At 46.6% G+C, this 20673-nt stretch overlaps 1 protein-coding gene and 1 long non-coding RNA gene across 2 annotated transcripts in view; one reads left to right on the top strand and one right to left on the bottom strand.

Annotated features, from left to right (window-relative positions):
• Rsh (Rap GTPase activating protein radish) overlaps nucleotides 1–20673 on the bottom strand; it is a 321267-nt gene that overhangs the window by 55238 nt on the left and 245356 nt on the right. The window contains exons 9-10 of the mRNA XM_077707586.1: nucleotides 12913–12984; nucleotides 8605–8691 (exon numbers count right to left, since the gene is read on the bottom strand). Coding sequence (XP_077563712.1) covers nucleotides 8605–8691; nucleotides 12913–12984 — 159 coding nt within the window. The remainder of the gene's footprint in view (nucleotides 1–8604; nucleotides 8692–12912; nucleotides 12985–20673) is intronic.
• Nucleotides 280–3950, top strand: LOC144180505 (uncharacterized). Its single transcript, XR_013324444.1, has 4 exons — nucleotides 280–402; nucleotides 2454–2587; nucleotides 3249–3307; nucleotides 3627–3950. It is a non-coding gene; the product is annotated as an uncharacterized LOC144180505 (long non-coding RNA).

The following is a 20673-nucleotide window of genomic DNA, read 5'->3' as shown; positions in this document are numbered from 1 at the left end:
TATGGCGGACGCGAACTCTTTGAAATCGTATGAAAAAGTAGTTACCTAAACAGCCACAGCGCCGGGCCATGAAACAAAGCGTACTTAAAATAAAGTGCAGCGTATTCAAAAGAGCGTGCGAGGTAGTGTTACACGTCCTCTAGGAATGGGTCATTTGTGTGTTCTAACGCAACGGTGTCCGTCGGACTACTTGAGCGTTGTACCTTTGCGCGGTCTTTTCATCGCGGCGGGGCTGGCGGCCGGCCGCGTCTCTCCGATGTCTCCGTCTCTCTTGTGGCATTGAAACCGCCGTAGTACTCCTGTACGTGTCTGTGAGGTGCGTTTTGGTGTCGGTGGCTGTGTTTGAAGTATACCTGACTGGTGGAATAACATCGTTTGGCTGCTGCGGCCGCCGCTGAAAACGTAAGTCACCATTTCAGTTTTTCTTGCGCAGTACGAGATCGAGCTCGCGCTCGTTCCCGCCAAAACTTCAGCTTTATTTATAACAACTGGCGCTCGTGAGTGCTGCTTACCCTTGTTGGTTCTTGCGAAGAATTAAGTGGTCACATACATGTGCTTTCATTTGTGTGACACCAGTTCTAGCTATCCTTTTTCCGGCTTTGTGTTTTTCGAACAAGCGGCCGTGCTCCCATCGCGGGTTCACGACGTTCAGCATGCGTTGAAACAAGACTCGTGTGCAGTATAAGAGTTGCGGATTTATTAAGCTGGCTTCTTTAGGCACTGGACACATGTACGATTGGTACACGCGATTCGCATGCGACTGATCGTTACGACTGTCGCCACGAGTAGCCGTACGCGTGAATTTGAGACACATGGCCCGATGCGCGCATGCGATGTGTCGTCGGCGTCGCTCCGCCCACTGTTTTTGCTTTATGGTCAACTACGACGATCGCTGAGCTGAATTTGCAGATTCCGCGCGTTTTTTCGCATGAAATTGATAAAGCAAGCAATCTTGAAGCGTTTTCTGCCTTCGGGAACAGTCCGCGCTCACGCCGGCCGTGCCTGCCAGCTCGACACACTCAGCGGCTCGAACCGGCGCAGACCACGGTAGCAACCGCTTGTCGCTGCTCTCCCGAATCAATCTGTTCGCTAAGAAGAAGTTCCACATGCGAAAAAGTAGGTGTTAATGTGGTGAAAAATTGTGCTAGGGATTGTTGTCAGGGCTTATTTTAAAAGCGGCGATCAGATATCTGCCGCTATGCAAGCCTGCGCTGACCGGCCGTGTATGCCGCGGCGCGCGGTGCGCCGAGCGGTCGAGAGATGGCGATACCTGCGCGGAAGCATCCAAACAGACTACGCAGATGTCTTGGTCACCGATCGCTCAAACGGCCGTTATAGCCCAAATAAAGTTTCACATGCGAGAAAAAGGATGATAGTGTGGTGAAAAGTTGTGTTACGGATTGTCATCTGCAGTTGCACCGATAGCGGCGATCAAATGTCCGCCAGAATGCTAAGCCTAAGGTTCCCAACACCCGAGCCGACCCGAGCACGCAAGCCTGTTGCGGGTGGTTGGGGCTCAGCGGACTCTCGATCGCAATGATGGCACGACTGCATCTGGCTTGCCAGTCGCACGTCGTGAGCCTCCTCGGACCAGCGAACGACCCAAAACAGGCCCTAACGATCAATCGTAACGATCAGTCGCATGCGAATCGCGTGTACTAATCGTACATGTGTCCAGCGCTAGCTATAAATTAGGCTTTCGTTTCATTATCTTCTTGAGCAACGTAAATATGTCGAGCGACAAGGTAATTACACTGCCGCCGGGCTTATCCCTCGGTTCCGTTCCCACCTGGCGCGTCTGACGAGGCAGAAGTGAGCGACGGCGACAGCAACACCGTAACCAGTTTATTACCCAATCAGTTAGGTTGGTAGCGTCGCTTTATTTGGTTACCCCTTAAAATATAACGCAGTCGAAGGTCACAAGGTTTCAATTCAACCTCCAAGTTGGCATAGATGTCTTGCAAAAAAAAAAGAACGTGAACGTTTGTGCGTTCCGAACCCATTGTGTAGTGCGTTGCCTTGTAGCCTCTGGTCCCGTGTTGTTAGAAAACAATACTTAACGCTAATAAAACGCTGACGGCAGGAAATTTCATCGCGATTAATTGTTTATGTGGCTACAGTAGCCACAACAAAATTTCACGGAACCGCTGGCGTGTTGCTTTGTCTATGGACTTTTTTCTTATTACCTTGCGCGACTGCAATAAGAGTGAAGCCCATTTTCGGTGAAATTCCGTACTGTTTTCTCAAGAAAGAGCCCAGTAACGGCTACCGTAAAACGTAGTATTGAAAAATGAATACTGCAGTACGTTTTGTTTCATAGCGAGTGTCGACAAGCTATAGAACTTTAGGCTGAATATTTTCACGCGGACATGTGGTAAAACTGCTGCTAGGTGCTGTATTTAGTAAGCAGCGTGCATTTAGCATTATAGTGAACTTTTTTTTACTTATTACAGGCGCTACGACGTAAAGGTGTTTCCCGTGGATGTTTCCAGGGCTATTCTACAATAGTGCTGTTCAATAACATATTGTGATCGCCTGGCGTTCGGAAGCAGAAAGAGAGCAAAGATGCCTGATGCGGCCGACAGCTGTAAGTAATAAACACTTCCTCTTTGGTCACTTTGCCATAGTCATCTGGCAAATAAAAATGTGTCTTTTAGCCTTCATGGTGTCATTTGCATGCACTTTTGCTTTCTAGCATCGACTGACCTTAGTTGTGTTTTATTATAAATGTCATTAGAGACATAACATAACTGCGTAACCAACTTTCTGCTTGATTAAAAATGTGTCGCTTCCACTGCAGTGCATTAATGCTGTAGCTTTTTCAAACTGCCAAACACTGCAGTATTTTTTAACAAACTTATTTGGTCACGAGTAAGATTCGATGTGCAGCTTCAAGATTGATGGGGATTAGGAATGCGGTTGTGCGGCATTTATTTTCTGCTTGCCTCTTGTTACTCTCCATGATTCGGCCTTGTTACTGTTCACTGATCCCATGATTAATTCCAATAATGAGAGGCTGACAGTTTTGCTGTAATATTGCTTGTCTTCAACCCATCCTTTTTGATAACACCATTGCACCAAGTACTTGCAGGTTGGCCTGAGGTTGCAGGTTCTCTTGTTGGTCTGGCTGCTTTTTCTGAAAGTGGTTGGTTGGAAAAAAAGAGGAGGAGGACCTTGTTGGTTTAAAATTTGAATAGGGGATCAGGACCCCGATGCTTTAAATTAATCCGTGCTCTCGTTCTTCTCAGATGGCTTTTCAGTTGCACTGCTGGTGAAAGAAAAGCCAGAGGCCTTGCTCTCAAAGCTGGTATGCATATTTTTCTTCTGTATGTTGAGTAAGTGAAATCCAGTGTAGTACTTGTGAATCAGGCTCAGCAATCACCATCACAGCAATTCAAATTTGCTAAAGGGAGCATTTTGCCTCATCAGTAGACAATTGTGAATGTCACATTGATGAATCATTAGCGTAGTCACTAAATTGTTGGCTTTAAGTGTATAGACTACTAACTAGCGATTCGTTTTCCTGAGAATCGCTTTGTACAGTGGTTTGTCCACTGAGGAAGGAAGAGCAAAATACTGTTACTTGTGTTTCTTCTGGTACTTGCATTTGTGTGCTTTTTATGCAGGAGCCAGGAGAGACTTCCCTTTACCCCAGGATCTTGTTCTCGGGCCAAACTGCGGAGAAATCTGGAGCCGTGACCGTGCACTTCGAAGAGCTCCAGCTGACGGCTATGGACATAGTGGACGGGTTCGCTTTGCTTTTGGTGGTCTACTGGACCTTCAACATCCAGTATGCCCCAAAGACAAAGCGGACCTGTCTGCTTTTTTAGATGATGCTCGGCCTACCACCGACAGAGCAAATGGTTTCGGTCATAAAAGCAGCAACTGCAATACAGGTGGAGCGACGTGTGTGAGGATGTCAAAATAAAGCATGAAATGCAGTGTGAAAACGATTTGTCTTTTTTTTTTCGGCTAAGCACAAACGACAGCTTTTTTTGTAAAGACGCCTTGCTATGTTTACTTGTGAAGTAATTTTACTGTATTTCAGTTTGTAAGCATGAAGTAAAGAGGGCTGACACTAATGCTGTTGTGGATACTAAAGTGTAGTCTTGTTAAAGGTAACATCGTGCTGCCTCTGAATAGTAGAGTTCGGCAACTCGCAGGTAGTGCATGGATCCTGCTTTAAAGGAATACATTAGTTCTGACAAAGAGTAAGCTAGCCCTCCTTGAGAAGGCATTATGGGACTGGTTGAAAGAATACAATGATTCTGAAAAGAGTACGCTAACCCTTCCTGGTGAAGTATTGCAAAATGCTGTTTGGTGGAATAAGGTAATTCTGAGGGGTGGCAGAGGTATAGCAAGATTCTGGTAAAGAATTGTATAACTCCCTGACTGGAGGAATTATTCAATCCGTGGTGAGGGAATTGCCGGACGCGGTTCCCGCAACTCCGGTGAGAATACCTCGACCCCCTCTCCGCGAGAGGCCTGCGACTCCCTTGTGAAGGGTAAGGCTATTCTGCTAAAAAGGGAGTTGCCTGATGCTGGAAAAGGGAATCGTATATGGGACAAGGGTTTCTATTCCCTTTGGGAATTGGTGGGACTCCTTTAGTTCTTAGAGTGAAGGATGACAGAAGTAGGCCTTGGAAATGGGGAAATCCCGTCCTATTTCAAAGAACGAACGAAGTCGGATGGAAGACATGGTAGCTCCGACTGCTGCGAAGGAAGTGGACTAGGACTGAACACGCAGTGAGAAGAACTGACAAACGGGGGACTATCGAGATGACAGAGTGGCTACTGAGAGGCGAGACTAGAAGTAAGATGAAATGAAACAAAATTGTGGGTGATTCCACTCTGCGAAGGTGGGTGACCAGTGAAGCTGAGGTGGTATATAATTTCGAATAAGTGAAGAACTCTGGACGGAGGTCGTATTGCGAATCGTTCCCCGAAATCATTCAACCTTGGTAGATGGTCTGGAATCGGGGATAGATGTATATCTGTTCGTGGTAGAGAATTGGAGCACGGCACCTTTAATGGGGCCATGCAGACAAAACACAAGTTTGGTTCATTCGAAAGATTGTCTCGTTACAATCATACTGACACCACTTTTAACGTGAACTTCGCTGAAATGAACTACTTAATTACGAAAAAAGAGAATGGCCATGCGACCCACTAGCTCATTTCCCGCAACAGACGCTATGATGTCATACCATACAGCTCTGCGATTGGCGGAGGCCGGCAAAAGGAAACGCAAATTAGGCAGAGCTTGTAAGCTTGCCGAACGAGCTATCTGCGCTTAAATTTAGGGCACATTCTTTTTATATCAGTAAGCATGGTGGAACAAACAGTGGAAGTTACGAAAGCACACGTAAACATAGAAGTACCGGTGCATACTGCTGTTGGTACTACACGCACTTAGCGGTTTTAGCTGCAGAGCACTGCGCCTAGTTGGGGTTGTCCCAGAAGACACTGGCCGATTGGCGTAAGGGACGGTGTCTTACGCGGCCATATTTGGCGAGCGAACACCATGTTACACGAAACGATTTTCTACCCTAACAAAAACACGCCAGGTGCAAATACGGTCAAAAACAAATGCAGAAAACTGCCCGCCGCGGTATGGTGCCGCCATCTAGGTTTACTAGCGGTAAACGAGGCTCCCCAGCCATGGCCTCCGCGATTTGCTGCCGGCGGCGCGCCGTTGCGCCGCCGGCAGCAAATCGCGGAGGCCACGCCCCAGCACGTCCCGAAAACATGATTTGGCGGGAGACTCAAAAACTTCGAGATGGCGATAAGGGAATATGTCAGTGAATAAAGCATCCCTTACTATCGGACAAGCACTGGGGGCACCACAAAACACGAAATCTTTCATTTAAAACAAACCTGTATTTTGTCTGCATAACCCTCTTAAGCAGAGAGACTTTACTACGTGTCCCGCACACAGAAACTTTCCGACGTCCCCGTCGTCTCTGAATCCGGATATACACGAAACCTTCCCAATACGATGACAGAAACACAAAATTGAGACCAAAACCTTTGCTACCCGGCCAGGAACACCAATATAAAACACGACGGGGAGACTGGTTTGGTAGCTTCAGCGGCAAAGGTGTCCCTAAGAAAGCCAAGTAAAAGGAAACATGCTGGAGGCACATCTTGTAAACGCATTGTAGCGCTCACGTCGAAATGCACAAATATACCTCCCGCACTATTTTCCACAGCAGAGCACAAACGAGAGTAGCTCGAAGAATCGAAGCTGTAGAACGAACAAGCTGGCATTGCCCCAAGTCTGTTCTTACACGAACGAGCGACTTTCTTATATTCCCAGGTTTCTTCCGCTCTTTTACACGGCGCCTTTACAGTATCGAAAATCTCGTTTCACATGTTTAGAAATTATATCTACACAGTTTCATTACGTTCGACACAAAATTCTCGCGGATTAGGAAACAAAAAAGGCTTTAACTTTGGGCGCTTTATTCTTTAAAGCCTTTTTGCATAAAATCCTTTTGCATAAAATCCTAAAATCCTAGCCTTTAAACGCATCTAAGTAGATGCGTTTAAATAGAAGTACTTCTATTAGCCCAAACTGAAAGCCTAGCGCAGAATATCTAGTAATGGAAACAAGAAAGCAAGATGACGAACGGGGATTTTAATGCACAGCTTCATTCCACAGAGGCTCGAGTTTAGAATAGTCTGGTATGTAAGTTAGAAAAACTGTTTTGTATATCGACTGTGCGGCTTATACAGCTCCAAAACAGTCCCCGCGGGAATTTCCGAAGACACCCGAAAACGGATTTTGCTCAATATTTGGGTCCGATAGCGTGAATTAAAGAAAACAAGGAATACGAGCTATGCACACGTGCGCAGAGAGTAGAAAAGAGGAAGAGTGATATGTGTGCATAGCGATGAACGAAAAACTGTGGGGACTGTGTGCGAGTGGATCGCAATACGGCTTACAAAGTTTAGTCCCACGAAAGTACAAAAAAATATGTGCTCGCCCTTACTATTATTCAGTGAAGGTTCGTACGTGTGGCGGCGGGGGATTTGAGGGAATATGTGGACGAACAAACAGGCGGGGGAAGAAGGGTGTACAGCAAGACATATGTACATAAGAAATGGTATGCCTTGGTGCAGCTTTAGTGCTACTCTTAATGGCTTTCATTCGCGTGAATATCATTATTATTGAAATCTGCTCGCCATTCACGACAAATATTACCGAAACGCGGCATGGTTCGAAATAAAACTGCCGGCAGGAGAACTGTTCGAGAAATTGCGGCAGCATAGAAAGCCTACGGCGAAACTGCTTACTGACGCGAAATCATAACAAAGGGCCACCAAATTCTGTCTGACTATTCATTTAAACGTAAGCAACGACAGCGAACATTGGCGGCCGCTCTCTCTTTCTCCTCAGAAATCTCGGGCTGTGCCTCAACTACAAGGAAACACATTTGCGATGACTCAAACCTGAAAGAATTTTCATCGACAGTGGTTGTGAGGGAGCCTGTGAACAATGTCCAAAAGATGAAGTTCGTACCTTTCAAAAAAACATGGCATTCACAAGTTTCCTCGCGAATTGATTGTCCATTTCTTACCGTTATTTTTAGTTACTCCTTTATTTTAGGTAACCCTTGAGCCAAGCGCTGCCAATCCTATTTCCCAATTCACAATCAATGACGTAATAAATCGCAGTGTGAAGAACTGTTTGGGATGGTGATACCTTTTTCATGCGTTTAGAGATTTCTATGTTCGTATACATCCTCTGCTCCCGTCTGGTCTTTCTGTGTCTTTGTCGAATTTTTGCGCTCAAATTTTCACTTGAAAACGTGAACCAACTAGCCCAACAACAAGTTTTATTAAGTTATCCCGCAAGAAATTTGACTGCATTTACGGCACTGTACTCTACTGATATGAGCAAATTTTTGTAAACTTTAGTGTCCCTTTATTGCCCACCACATAACGATTGCTCCAATCTGCATCGGACGTCCCCTCTAAGCGTAGCAGCGAACCTTTTAAGACAAAGTACTACGTCGCACCAAGAACTGCAGAAAAACACGGCAAGACTCATCCGCACGTGCACGCGCGCAGTCACGCGCACACAAAAAACAGCACACTTGAAGCTCTCCCAGGCGTGAAAAAGCTGTCGAGGGCAGGGTACTGTATTCGTTTCACTCTTCTCAGCTCCCGAAAACGGAAGACGAAGAGAACAGCGGGGCATCGCCGCACCCACTTTCAATTATGGTGCAGACGAGCGGACACGCTCACCGGCCACGCCACGGTGAAGCAAACGCTGCGACGAAAGGTTACCCGGGCGTTAACATGCACCAACGGTTACTGCAGACAACTTCCTCATGAATAAAACAACAACATGGGAAGAGTGCAATGTCCTGTAAGAAATTTTTCGCCTGTCCCGGCTTTCGTGTCCCTTAACGCGCCAAAGGTTTCACAAGTGGCCTGGACGATGACGAGACGTCGCAGCAACAGCAATGTAATCAGAAAGAGCGGTGGTAAAGAGGCTCGGCATGCAAGCGCGGGCTCCAACGGGCGGCGCCAGAGTCCTGGACGACGACGCCACGCGATCGATGCCGACAAGGCGGCCGCTGCCAAACTTCTTACCTGCATTCTCGCAAATTTGGGCGCCGAGTAGCTTGTGCGTTCCCCGTTGACAATCTTGGTTAGCAGCCACTCTCGGAATTGTTGTCCCTGTGATGGAGAGAGAGAGAGAGAGAGAGAGAGAGAGAGAGAGAGAGAGAGAGAGAGAGAGAGAGAGAGAGAGAGAGAGAGAGAGAGAGAGAGAGAGAGAGAGAGAGAGACTCAGTCTTTGGTGTGGTCGGGAAGAAGGGTATGCATTTGTGGCGTAACGCGTTAATTAATCATCCAGTGAACTGTGCGGCACGTGTTTCTGCCAGAAAAAGAAACATTCTCACGCGGGGCAAGAAAAGTAATAACGGCGGTAAAAAATTACGAATTCCGTCCTGGTTGGCTGCCCACATCGCAGTATTCCGTGCACCCCCGCCAAGCCTGCCCCCTTCGCAGGACCGTTAAACACCTCCCCCACCCCTCCCCCCTTTTGAAGCTTAATAACGTCCTGAGTCGGACTTCAGTCGTTAAATAAAGTTTCTTCCCTGTGTCTTTCCCTCTCTCTCTAAATGAAAGCTACGAGGAAGACAGTAGATTAAGTCTGAAGTTTGCCTTACAGAAAAGGAATAATCAAAATATAAATATGTCATCGATTAAAAACATGGTTCCATTACACTTGGATTTATCTCCTCATGAGCCTCCTTTCTGCCTTCTCAGGGGTACCAGAAAAAGCGAGGACTTGCTGCGCGCACATCATACTTACGGTGCATATGCAGATATAATACGAAAGCGCACTTCGAGTGACAAAACAGAAAAGAAAGGAGCCGCAGAATAACTTAGCGCAATCTTCTACCGGCAACGGGCCCAACAGTTCAACCCAACTCCGCAGAGCAGCGCGTAATTGGCCGCTGTCACCGGCAGCGCCCAAGGAAATCTCAAGGGACCCTCTGCAAGGACTCAGGTCAGCGGTGTCGTCTGTTCCGTGCAGACCCGCCCGGCTTTGTCAACTAGAAGCCCGAGCAGGGGGATCAGAGAAATTATGCCGAACCAACTCACAACTCTCCATAGTCGCTCAGTAATTGCTTTCGCCATGATTGCATGCGTAGCCACAGGGATCGTCGTCCGCCGTTGTAGTACGCATGCTTCGCTCCTGTCTTCTCGTAAGCTCCTCTCTGTCGGCAACGCGATATGAAAGCATAAGCTTGTATTTCTCCCCCTGTGGGTGCATGGACGGGGAGGTAATAAGTAAAAAAAAAATGACCACCCTCTAACTCCATTAGGCAAGGCCATACGTGAGGCCATTGGGGCTGTTCTTGCTCCTCGGTGCAAACTTTAACACCGGCCGGCACAGATGCGTGCCATCCAATTACAATGCCCGCGGCAGCGACTCTTGAGTGATTTTGATCGCTTTCACAATCTCGACAGCACGCGAACAACTTCTCAGCTCTCGCGCGACATCTCGCGGTTGGCGTAACTGAGCGCAGGGAACGTTGTGCTCGGACACAGCCGCTCAGTTAGTGACTGTCCGACGATGCTGGTTTACAAATACAGCGTACGTCACTGCCAGCCCTTAACAAACAGCATGCTCTCTGGAGCACACCTTGCAGCACTGATCAAGCGTTACGCACACCACCTGCTCACCCAATTTCCCATACACGCCCATTACTAGCGCCACTAAATAAGCTACACGACATTGAGTAACGACATTGACTCACGGCGGCAGCATTTTGGTGCCTGACGCCAGGGTGGCCAGCCTTATGCGGCCCATTGCGGCTGACATTGACGGGCGAAATTGGTCCGGGCGCCGTGTGGCAACCATGATAGCCGGGTTTACTTTTTCAAGATTTAGAGACAGCGCGCCGGTGCGATAGAGTCAGGCTCGGTTACGCTGGTGTAGCTTATTTAGTGGCTCTAGGTAACGCTAGAGCCACTAATTAAGCTACGCTTTTTTACGTGGCTATAGGTTACGCTGGGCCACGGTCGTTCTTTCCCAGCGGAAAGCGATGCAGGTGTTGTCCACCTTTCCGCCGGTTGGAACAGCCCAGTACAGAGCAGCACGGCATCGCTACTCTGTCTGTGGGCTTAAAAACTCAATATGAACGTGTCATACAGCCGCACTGCGCTGAGAAAATCCCGCCTTATCCAAGAGCGCGCACGCGGCAACGCAGAGGCACCAAAATGTCAGCGCCCATGGGTCTTCCGGGTAAACATATGTCACGTGACGCGGTTCGACCGATGGCCGCTGTCAGCGGCATACAACAATGGCAGAAAAGAGTGCCGATACTCTACAATCTGACGTAGTGGTTCTACCCATAACCACACTCTATTACCAAACTCAGGATTTGACCCCACGATACAGGCAGCCGTCTGCGGTAAGTGCACGCACCGAAGCGAGCGTTTTAAGAAAGTGTCGAAATGACCCGAGAGAAACGCTGTCGGCTAGGTAGACCACATACTAGGTCGACCACAAGGTGGGCACCTGGGGATTTATTTTATTCATACCATCCTGTTTTAAGTGCGAAGCACCTTAGGGGTCCGGCTTGCCGTCGTAGCTTGTCCGGGGTCAGGGTATCTAGCTACCGTAGTACCGTGCTACGGGTAATGCGGTGTAACGAACCCAAACAGAGGCTTCGAAAAGATCACCGCTTCCCATAATCGGGATGTAGCCAGGGGCCCTCGCGTTACGAAGCCGATGTCAATCCCATTGCGCTACCGAGGCACATGTTACAAATAAGCAAAATTTTGGGGGTGATATTTTCTCTGCGCCGTTCCCACGGAGGCTGCCGTTGTTCTGCCGCAATTGAGTACACAATAACATTAAAGAAAAAAGTCATGAATGGATGCATTAATTACACCAGATTAATGACAACTCAATGTCACTTTGTAGGCCTTTTCGGGGCCTGCGGTTCCCTCTCATGACTACTTGCGGTATTAACGCCATGCTGGTACTGAAACTAGTCAATAGAGAGCTCCACAGTCCCCCTAAGGAATCATTGCTCCTTTACCGGTTGGATCCCCTGACAGCTTTCGCGTGTAGTGAAAGTGCTTCAATTTTTACTTTACCTTTGCCTGTTGTATGTAAATATTTTGCATTCCTTTACAGCAACCTTTCGACACTCTGTTTTCCATAAAATACCCTATGACGACGTGAGAAGCGTGTCCAAGGTGCAGGCAGAAGGAGAAAAATAAAGACTGGGTCTAAATTCTCATTTCACTGCTTCATAATCTCTTCACAATCTCTGCAAACAACCCGACCAACTGTAGAGCCTCTATCGCACCGGTAAAGGCGGCGACCTATATCCATTTTCAAACTCAACACAGCACCATGTTTAATGACACTAGGTACCGACCTCGCCGGATTAAAAATCACTTTAAAAAGGGATTGGATGTTTAACATCCAACCGATGAAAATTTGAGGGCATTTGGAAACGACACCAATAAACCATGCGTTGATTACCTCACTGGCGCTAAGCATGGAGAAAAGAAACTAGTTAATCCAAGGCGCAACGTGTTTTGTGGTATCAGGCTGCCAGGACATGCACTTCGTGCACCGAATCCATGCTCACCTTTTTTCCACTCCCTAAAGCGGAACAAAATAACACAAGCAATTGATTGATTGATTGATTGATTGATTGATTGATTGATTGATTGATTGATTGATTGATTGATTGATTGATTGATTGATTGATTGATTGATTGATTGATTGATTGATTGATTGATTGATTGATTGATTGATTGATTGATCGATCGATCGATCGATCGATCGATTGATTGATTGATTGATTGATTGATTGATTGATTGATTGATTGATTGATTGATTGATTGATTGATTGATTGATTGATTGATTGATCGATCGATCGATCGATCGATCGATCGATCGATCGATCGATCGATCGATCGATTGATTGATTGATTGATTGATTGATTGATTGATTGATTGATTGATTGATTGATTGATTGATTGATTGATTGTGGGGTTTTACGTGCCGACGCTACGCAGGCGATCAGGCGCACTGTAGTGGAGTGCTCAGCATTAATTTTGACCACCTGGGGATCTCCAACGTGCGCCGAAATGTCGAACACACGGGCGTTTTCGCTTTTAAACTCCATCAGAAAAGCGGCCGCTGCGGACAAGCAATTTCACAACGAGCCTCATAAAACGCAGCAAGCGCAAGATATCCCTGCCAACGACATCTGGGAGCCTCAGTCGTGCGAAAGTGTCTCATCAAGCAGAAAACATGGAGGCTCATAAAACTGCGTGATGTAAACAACATTGCGCACGGCAACGAGAGAGAAAGAGGGAGGGAGGGAGGGAAGAGACAGAAATTTAAAGAGCCTTACTTTCGGAAATACAGATCGATGCCACAGGTACGGCTTGTAAGCGCCAACTTCATCTCTCGAAACCACAGAAACCTGCAAGAGATGGCAAAAATGTCAATTATTATTTAGGTGAGGTGTTCCAAGCGCGTTTAGGAGGCAGCAGGACCTGCTTGAGGCCTGGTAACAAAACTTCGATTATCTTTCCCGCTGTCGGCGCCGCACGTTTACGCACACACAGCCTGCGCAGAAAACTTTCATTGATGTTAGTTTCCCCATTCGAGATGAGAAAATAACTGCAATACCCAGGTGTGATGCATCCCACATGCGCACCACCGCCATTTCCGTAAGAATCTTCTAAGCGCCAAGCAACAACAATGACCGGAGACAAAAAGAGAGAAACCCAAAAGCGTAAACACTGTCGAAACGGAGGCAATGGTCTAAATAGTGTCGCATCATGGCGGCCATGGGACCAGTTATAGTTGATTTCACGCAATCGGTCGAACCACTTCCGCTCACTGACTAGCCACAGTCACTGTTAGTTATTGATAGCGACGCTGGCTAGTCAGTGAGCGGTAGCGGTTTGGCCGGTTACGAAAAAATCAAGACAGACTGCTCCCATCCAGTACAACAATCCTCGCTGGTGTCGTTTCGCGACAGCAAGTGATCAGTCTGCCTTAATTTTACCCAACCTGACAAACCGCTTCTGCTCACCGACTATCAACCGTCAGTATCAATAATTAACAATAACTCTGGCTAGTCAGCGAGCGGAAACGGCTGGTCCCGTTGGGTGAAACCAACTATGACTGCTCCTATGGCGGCCATGTTGCGACACTAATTAGACCATTGCACGAAACGTTTACCTTCGATGAGCTGTTAAAAGGCGTGCGATTACTGCACTTCTTGGGCGTGCACTCATGGCTTCGTTTTACGTATGTTATCACAGTGCTATAGTGTAAGAGGGGAATTTAATTTCGATGCCCGCAATCCACGGAAAGGTAGCAATGCAAGCACTCGGCCAAGTCAAGAGGATATGTACATCCTAATGACTACACCGCGCTCTCGGAAGTGCGTATTTTGATGTACTCCCACTTACTCAATTTAAACAGATACCTATGAGACTGATACCTCAAGGGCGTTCATTTCAGTTAAGGCAACCGCCGGGTAAATGGAATTTGCATCGCTAATTCAAAAATACGCAATGCGTATTTTCGGAAATACGCGCACCTCTCGTCCTCAACGTGTGAAAAACAGGAGGCGAGGGGAGTCTCATGTTTGTAAAATGAACGTGAACTGATGACGCAAATTACCGAGGCAATGGTGTGAACTTTATTATTAACTACAAAAAGGTGGAACTATTAATACGGAGATCTCATGATGTCTGCTAAGCAGAATTCGTTGGAACGAGTAACGAACTGAGTACAGGGCTGGCTCGTGTGGCCCGGAACGAAGACTAGGCGTCGAGCCCTACAAGTGTCAACATCCGCTTTGGAATATGCAGGCGGCTACCAGAAATAACACGGTGCTGCCGCAGTCTCACTCGTGCTGTTGCCGATGCCAAGTAGCAGTCATTTAAAAATGCCATTTAGCTTAGTTCTTTCATAGTTAGTTTAACAAACCATGGGGCCTCTAGCTCTTTCTTCAGCAGGAGAACATAGGGTAAGTATTGGTAGCAAATTAGCACCACCACTTGTTTCACCAGCCGCTTCATATTCGCCGCTCAAGTAAAAAGAAACAGGAAACAAACCTTAGGGTACGTTTGTGGCGGCGAGCTAGCTTATTTGACGTGTTTTAGCTAGGAATCCCGCTCGTGATTGAGTGACACAGCCCCGTGCCACGGAGGTACAGATGGTCCCCCTGTTGACAACTTCGAGTCGTTCTCGGAATGAAACTGTGTTATATAAATAACAGCCCGGTAAACACTGCATCCTCCCATTCCACGTGTACCAAATGCCTCGAAATCTGATGTTTTTTAATATGCAACGATTTCTCTTTAAATTTCTCCTCCTAGGTGGATGGTAGAAATATGTAACACTTATTCTTTTAATTTCTCCTCCAAGCGGATAGTAGATTAAAAGAATTATCTAAATGTTGAGTTTCAACACGGCAGAACTGGCAAGCAACGATGGAAGCAGTGGCAATGTCAACCCTTCCTCTGTGACCATTCTCTTATGGGCGGCTTTGTCAAGCAGCGGTTAATAGAGCACTGCTTGTGGGAACGACGTTTTCTGTTGTTGACCAAGCCAGCGGAGGCTAGTGTGGCGGGAAGAAGTAGGGACTACTGACAGTACCTGTTTTTTTTTTATTTATTTCCAGATAACTGCGGACAGCCACTGCAACACTAGTTCACTTGGGATATCCAAACGAAAGAACTGCGCTATACTGTCACGCTGATCGTCAATGCAGCATGCCTTAATTAGCTGTTGCCAAGTCAGGGCGAATCGTGAATTGTTAAAAGCAAAGGCTGTAGGGCGAAGCTTTGGACGATCCATCCCCTGGAATGAAATAGGGTTGGTGCATCAGCTCGAATGCAAATTCAAAAAGGGTGCGCGTCCAGAACGATGACCACGAATCCCACGAAATCCGAAATTGAGCTTCTTTCAACAACCTGAAGGACGCTCGTGTGGCTTTCATGGTTGCACTACTGGCTAATATCAATTGTGATAGCAGTCACAACTCACTTATAGCAGCTTTTATTTTTTTTTTTCAATTAGCGGGTCAACTATAATTATCCCTAACGCTAATATATAGTGAAGGCATCCACAATGACAACAAAACAGCGCCCTGGACGTGTGCCGTTACACGGTAAGCCTCCACTTTTTCGGATTACGCGTCGGGAAATGTGCTTTCCTAGAACCGCGGAAATTCCCATACGTGTAAATGCAACAGTCTGCAATTCTTTGTGATGGAAGGAACCCGGCCATTGAGTTTCCACTCTCCAAAACTCTCTTTTCTGTTGCTATATGTGCCTGGGAGACAAAAGCCCGCAAAAGCCTCCTACTTTTGAAGATCCGGGATGGGGACCCTCAGGCACCTTCAAGTGGTCTTTATGGTCCCTTTTCGCCTGGGGGCCCCCAACTTCTTGTTGGAAAGAAAAGTTGAATTGAACTGGATTGATGTGCCTTCTGGTTTCAGTTTGTAGGTGCCACTCAGGCTGTGTGAAGAGTACAGCCGAGGAACAATACGCAAAGTCGGCCTGATTTAATCTATTGTTCAATCACCGAATGTAAAACGCGTGCCTCATGTTCGTTGTTTTAGACATTCCTTACAAGCAACTAAGGTCATTCCCGCACTATCGCTGATAACATCGCAAGCTAGAACCAACATGTAGTGAAGATGTCGTCATAGTGAAGTGGCAGGCGATTCTTAGCACCACTCCTTTTCCCCGGGATTTTTCTTTCTTTTTTTTCCTTTTCAAGATGCAAAAACACATTTTTTCTAGAACCTGTATTCCCGACGACCGAACAGTTTCCTCTGTGCGTATGCAACAAACGACGCTTTGATCAAACAAGAACTCTTGGCACCCGCAATGCGGTCCTTGCGCGCACATCCCTCCAGACTCCTTCACTAGGATATATGAGTAGCGTTGCATGCTTGCCGCAATGTCTCGCCGCAGAGCTCACACTCGTGTTTGGCCACGATGCTCCTCCTGCTTCGGTAGCAACGAATTCCCACTTCAAGGAGCAAACATCGCTGACGCCTGTACCCTGCTCGCTTCCACCGAAAAGCTGACGCCGACTCTGTTTACTAGCTTAGAGAGCGTCGACAGGCAAATACTGTGCTCAACGAAGAAGATCGAGTCTCGTCCTTTTCTTTGCCGAGTTTTTTTTTTCTTTTCTCAAGTTCGCAGCTTTTCTTTCTCGTCCCAGTGTGTCTTTCGACTGTTTGCTTAGGTGCACGAATACACCGAAAGAGCTGCTCTTGAAAGGAGTGGCGGGCTCCGACGTGGGAAAGTGTCCTAGCTAGAGTGCCCAGGCACTCGTGGTGTCGTTGATGCAACACAACCGAGGTGGTTCGGACGGCCCTTAAACCAGTTGGTCTTGCTGCACTCAAAACACGACACCGTCATGATAACGATGAAAAAGGCCGGCGTTTTACGGCTGTAGAGAGTTCTGAACCGGTTCTATCCTGTGCATAACGCACGAATTATTTGCACCAGAAACTTCTCATCCCATCTCTCTGTTCAAAAGCCGTCTACTTTAAAACTACCCACTCAGCTATTGATGTGATTAGGGGTGTATCTTACTGACCGAAAGCACTGTGTTCTGCTTGATGGAGCAGTTTCATCAGTCGTGAAGGTGTTATCAGGACTCGTGTGTAGACATAATTTTTTTATAGCAACAACGGGCAATCAGTCAAGAAATAAGTCGTCCTCTATTGTTTCTGCTAAACAGGTATTGCAGAAAAAAGTTTCATGTATATTGTACAAATTGTGATTCTCATTATCAAACGTGTTTGATTTTTTGTTGTTTTAATTTACTTATTTTTTTCTCTCGGTATTGCTGGATGTTATTGCTAAGCACGCATACTTAATTGAAACGTGTCCTCTGTGGTGAACTCCAGAGGGTCAGGGGCCCTCGTCAGGCACTCAATGCCTTTAGCTCCTGCCCCATCAGCAGGCATTGTAACACCATCTGCTGAAAAATAAATTCTTCTTCTTCTTCTTCTTCTTCTTCTTCTTCTTCTTCTTCTTCTTCTTCTTCTTCTTCTTCTTCTTTTTCTTCTTCTTTTTCTTCTTTCTCTTTTTCCTTTCCTTTTTCTTTTTCTTTCTCTTTTCCTTTTTCTTTTTCTCTTTTTCTATTTCCTTTTCTTTTTCTTTTTCTTTCTCTTCTTCTTTTCCTTCTTTTTTTTCTTCTTCTTCTTCTTCTTCTTCTTCTTCTTCTTCTTCTTCTTCTTCTTCTTCTTTTCCTGCTGCTCCTTCTCCTCAAGGGTCCTTTCTAGGTCCCCTTCTTTTCTTAGTGTACGTCAGTAATCTTCCTGACCATGTTTCCAACGCTGTTAGATCATATGCAAATGATCGCTGTGTTTACCGTTGAATCACTTGTGAATCAGGTTTCGCTATATTGCAGAAATCGTGATTTTATACTTTCCAGGTATCAAACAAGGATAATAACCCTCAATCTTTCAACATGTAACATAGTTACGTTTACTGACAAAATAAAACGCATGGCCACTGGTTATATTTTGGGTGGTGTGAAATTGTCCTTCTTCGCCTCCGCATGCAAGTACATTGGGTGAGATTTTCACGAGACCTTTCGTGGAACAATCGTATAGATTACCTAATTCCAAAGGCATACCAGTCACATTACTTCATAAGACGTTATTTTTGGCAAGCTCCGCGGGAACTACAAAAAACCCTACACATAGTAATGTTCGGCTGACATTGGAATTCGGTTGCTCCGCAGGGGAACATACACTAAACTCAACATAGATGCGGTAGAGCGCATTAAAAGCGCGCAGCCTTCGTTTGTCTCAGGAGATCACTCCTTTAACAAAAGCTCTTACTCCTAAGTTATTCGACCAGGTTGGGTTGGTGTCTACTTGAAACCGTACGAAAATATTTGCGACTGTGTCTTTTTTTTTTACGGTATATACACCAGCAGAACAGGCATTATTAAGAACAAATACATTACCTCACCAACCTATGCCTCTTTAAGAACAGATCCCTCATTAAAAGTATCAGAGTACCGGTGCAGAATTAACATATTTAAATATGCATTTTTCCCAAGAAGTGTTAGCGACTGGAACAGTTTATCTGAACACTTTGCCGTCGCCCCACCTACTTCTTTTTAACGAATTGGCAGCGTTTCATGTTTAATAATCGAATTTTGTTTTTATACCCTGACTTTACAAAGTGGTGGAGAGTGCCCGGTATCGAACACCCCGCTCTTCCATCATGGGCTCCCCCTATTCATCGCTCAGCTTCCTGCCTCTCATCTTCGAGCTCATCTTCCTATTGACCTGGCAAGTCTCAACCTCATCGGCCTTCGGGACATTCCAACGCTCAACGGCTCAACGGGGCCGGCAAAAACAAGCGACGAGATGTGCGACAGCGGAGATGTCTTTCCAACTTCACGGCCATCACCGCGCTACCAGACCGGCGCAAACCAGGCCCGTCATGCTCGGCACTGGCTCCTGGGAAGAGCCCCCGGCCCAGACGCGGACAGAACGACGCCGCGACCGCCGACCTTCATCGCGGCCGCCAAATTTCGGCACACGCAGTAAGGTGAGAGATTGTTGCCTCTCGGCGCACCGCATGATTGTAGGCCTGTAGGCTTTCCTTCTCCATGTATGCGGGGCACCCACTGGTTGGTTGTCTTTGCTTGATTTGCTTCATCACCAGCAGCTAGCTATCTGTACCCAGCCGCTGCTGGTGCTGGAGAAACAACTGAGTGTGCAGCAGTTTTGTTGCGGGGTACGTGGGAGTTAAAGGTCAGCTTTGTAGTCAGGATCCAAGCGGCACAAGCGTTCGGCTCTCCCAGCGAAAGGGCCCCGAAGGAGAGGAAGACCCCCACGTGCCTATGAAAAGGCTGATTTTTGAGCAGATCACGCTATATATATGATCGCTGAGATCCGTTTCCTCGGCTCCTGTCCACCGGAGTTAGGTTTTGTCTTGAAGTAAATACGGCAGCCACTTCGGGGTTGGGGGTCTGAGGGAAACGAGGAGTTGAGAAGAGATGTTTACGCTGCCAGACACTGCTCGAAGTACAGACAAAGACACCAGCAGGGGTGCCCGGGATGCCGCGGACGGGGGGAGCCAGCGTGTGTGCAGTTCTGCGAATGCGTCGGGTTGGCGACAGTTTCTCACCGGTGCTGACATATGGCTGTCTCTGTTCGTTTTGTACGCTAAACGCCGACCAATATGTAATCTGCATCTTCTTTTTAGTGGTTTATCATGTTTTACCACCGCCAGTTCTGCGGCTCATATCCATGAAAAGTATGCATGAATGTTTGCTCGTTTTCTGTTTGTTTTTTTAGTATTGACCGACGAGAAGCGAATGAAACGTGCTTAGAGGATTCGGCACGCACCAACATCTCTTGTATCATGCGTCGCCTATAAAGTTTTGCATTTCGTAGCTTTTATGTTTGGATGGTTGGTAGTTTTTATGGTAAATCGTTTTTTAGCTTTTTTGTGTTGGTTTGTAGTAGTTTCCTCGTCACTCATTTTCTTAACAGTTTCTTCGTGTTGTCTAGAGTGTTTTCAGCGACCGTGTGAATCTATCAAATCTATCATGGGTAAATTTTGTCATAGTTGACGAGTTGGCCTGTTATAGAACGAGTAAGGTCGAATATAGAAATGTTGTTTCAAGTGAAGTGCCCAACTGTGGCTGGTGTGCGTAGATTTCCACTCGTGCGTGAGATGATACTTCATTACAGTGAGCCCTCGTATATAATTTTTTTCTGTTTTATAGTGCCTTTTTATGAAACGTTTGTAACTGTATTCCGTAAGGCACTGAGTATTTCGTTGAGTGGCGACCGATGACACTGCGCTTCTGTTTTCTTAACTTGGTTATCACTTTTGTTGGATAGCGGGTACTTTGCGTCATGTTTATGCGATCTGTTGTCAAGGACAGATTATTTCTTTCACGTCATGCTCCCTAGAACTCAGTACATGGCCTGGCTAGAGAAGCTGCTTTTACGATTTCGATTTCTTTAAGATGTAACTTTTAGAGTGTGCGTGCCATTTGTAGGTTATTCACGGTGGATGTGTTATTTTCTTACTGTTGTACTTAAGTGAAATGGCTTTGCGGGTGCTGGACAACAGGCTATGCGTGCGTGAAGTGC

The sequence above is a fragment of the Haemaphysalis longicornis genome, unplaced genomic scaffold (assembly GCF_048455015.1).
Source record: "Haemaphysalis longicornis isolate Haplotype H1 unplaced genomic scaffold, Haemaphysalis longicornis Haplotype H1 scaffold_4, whole genome shotgun sequence".
Classification (NCBI taxonomy): domain Eukaryota; kingdom Metazoa; phylum Arthropoda; class Arachnida; order Ixodida; family Ixodidae; genus Haemaphysalis; species Haemaphysalis longicornis.
Note: the sequence above shows the minus strand (reverse complement) of the source record. Positions and strands in the feature narration are given on the sequence as shown.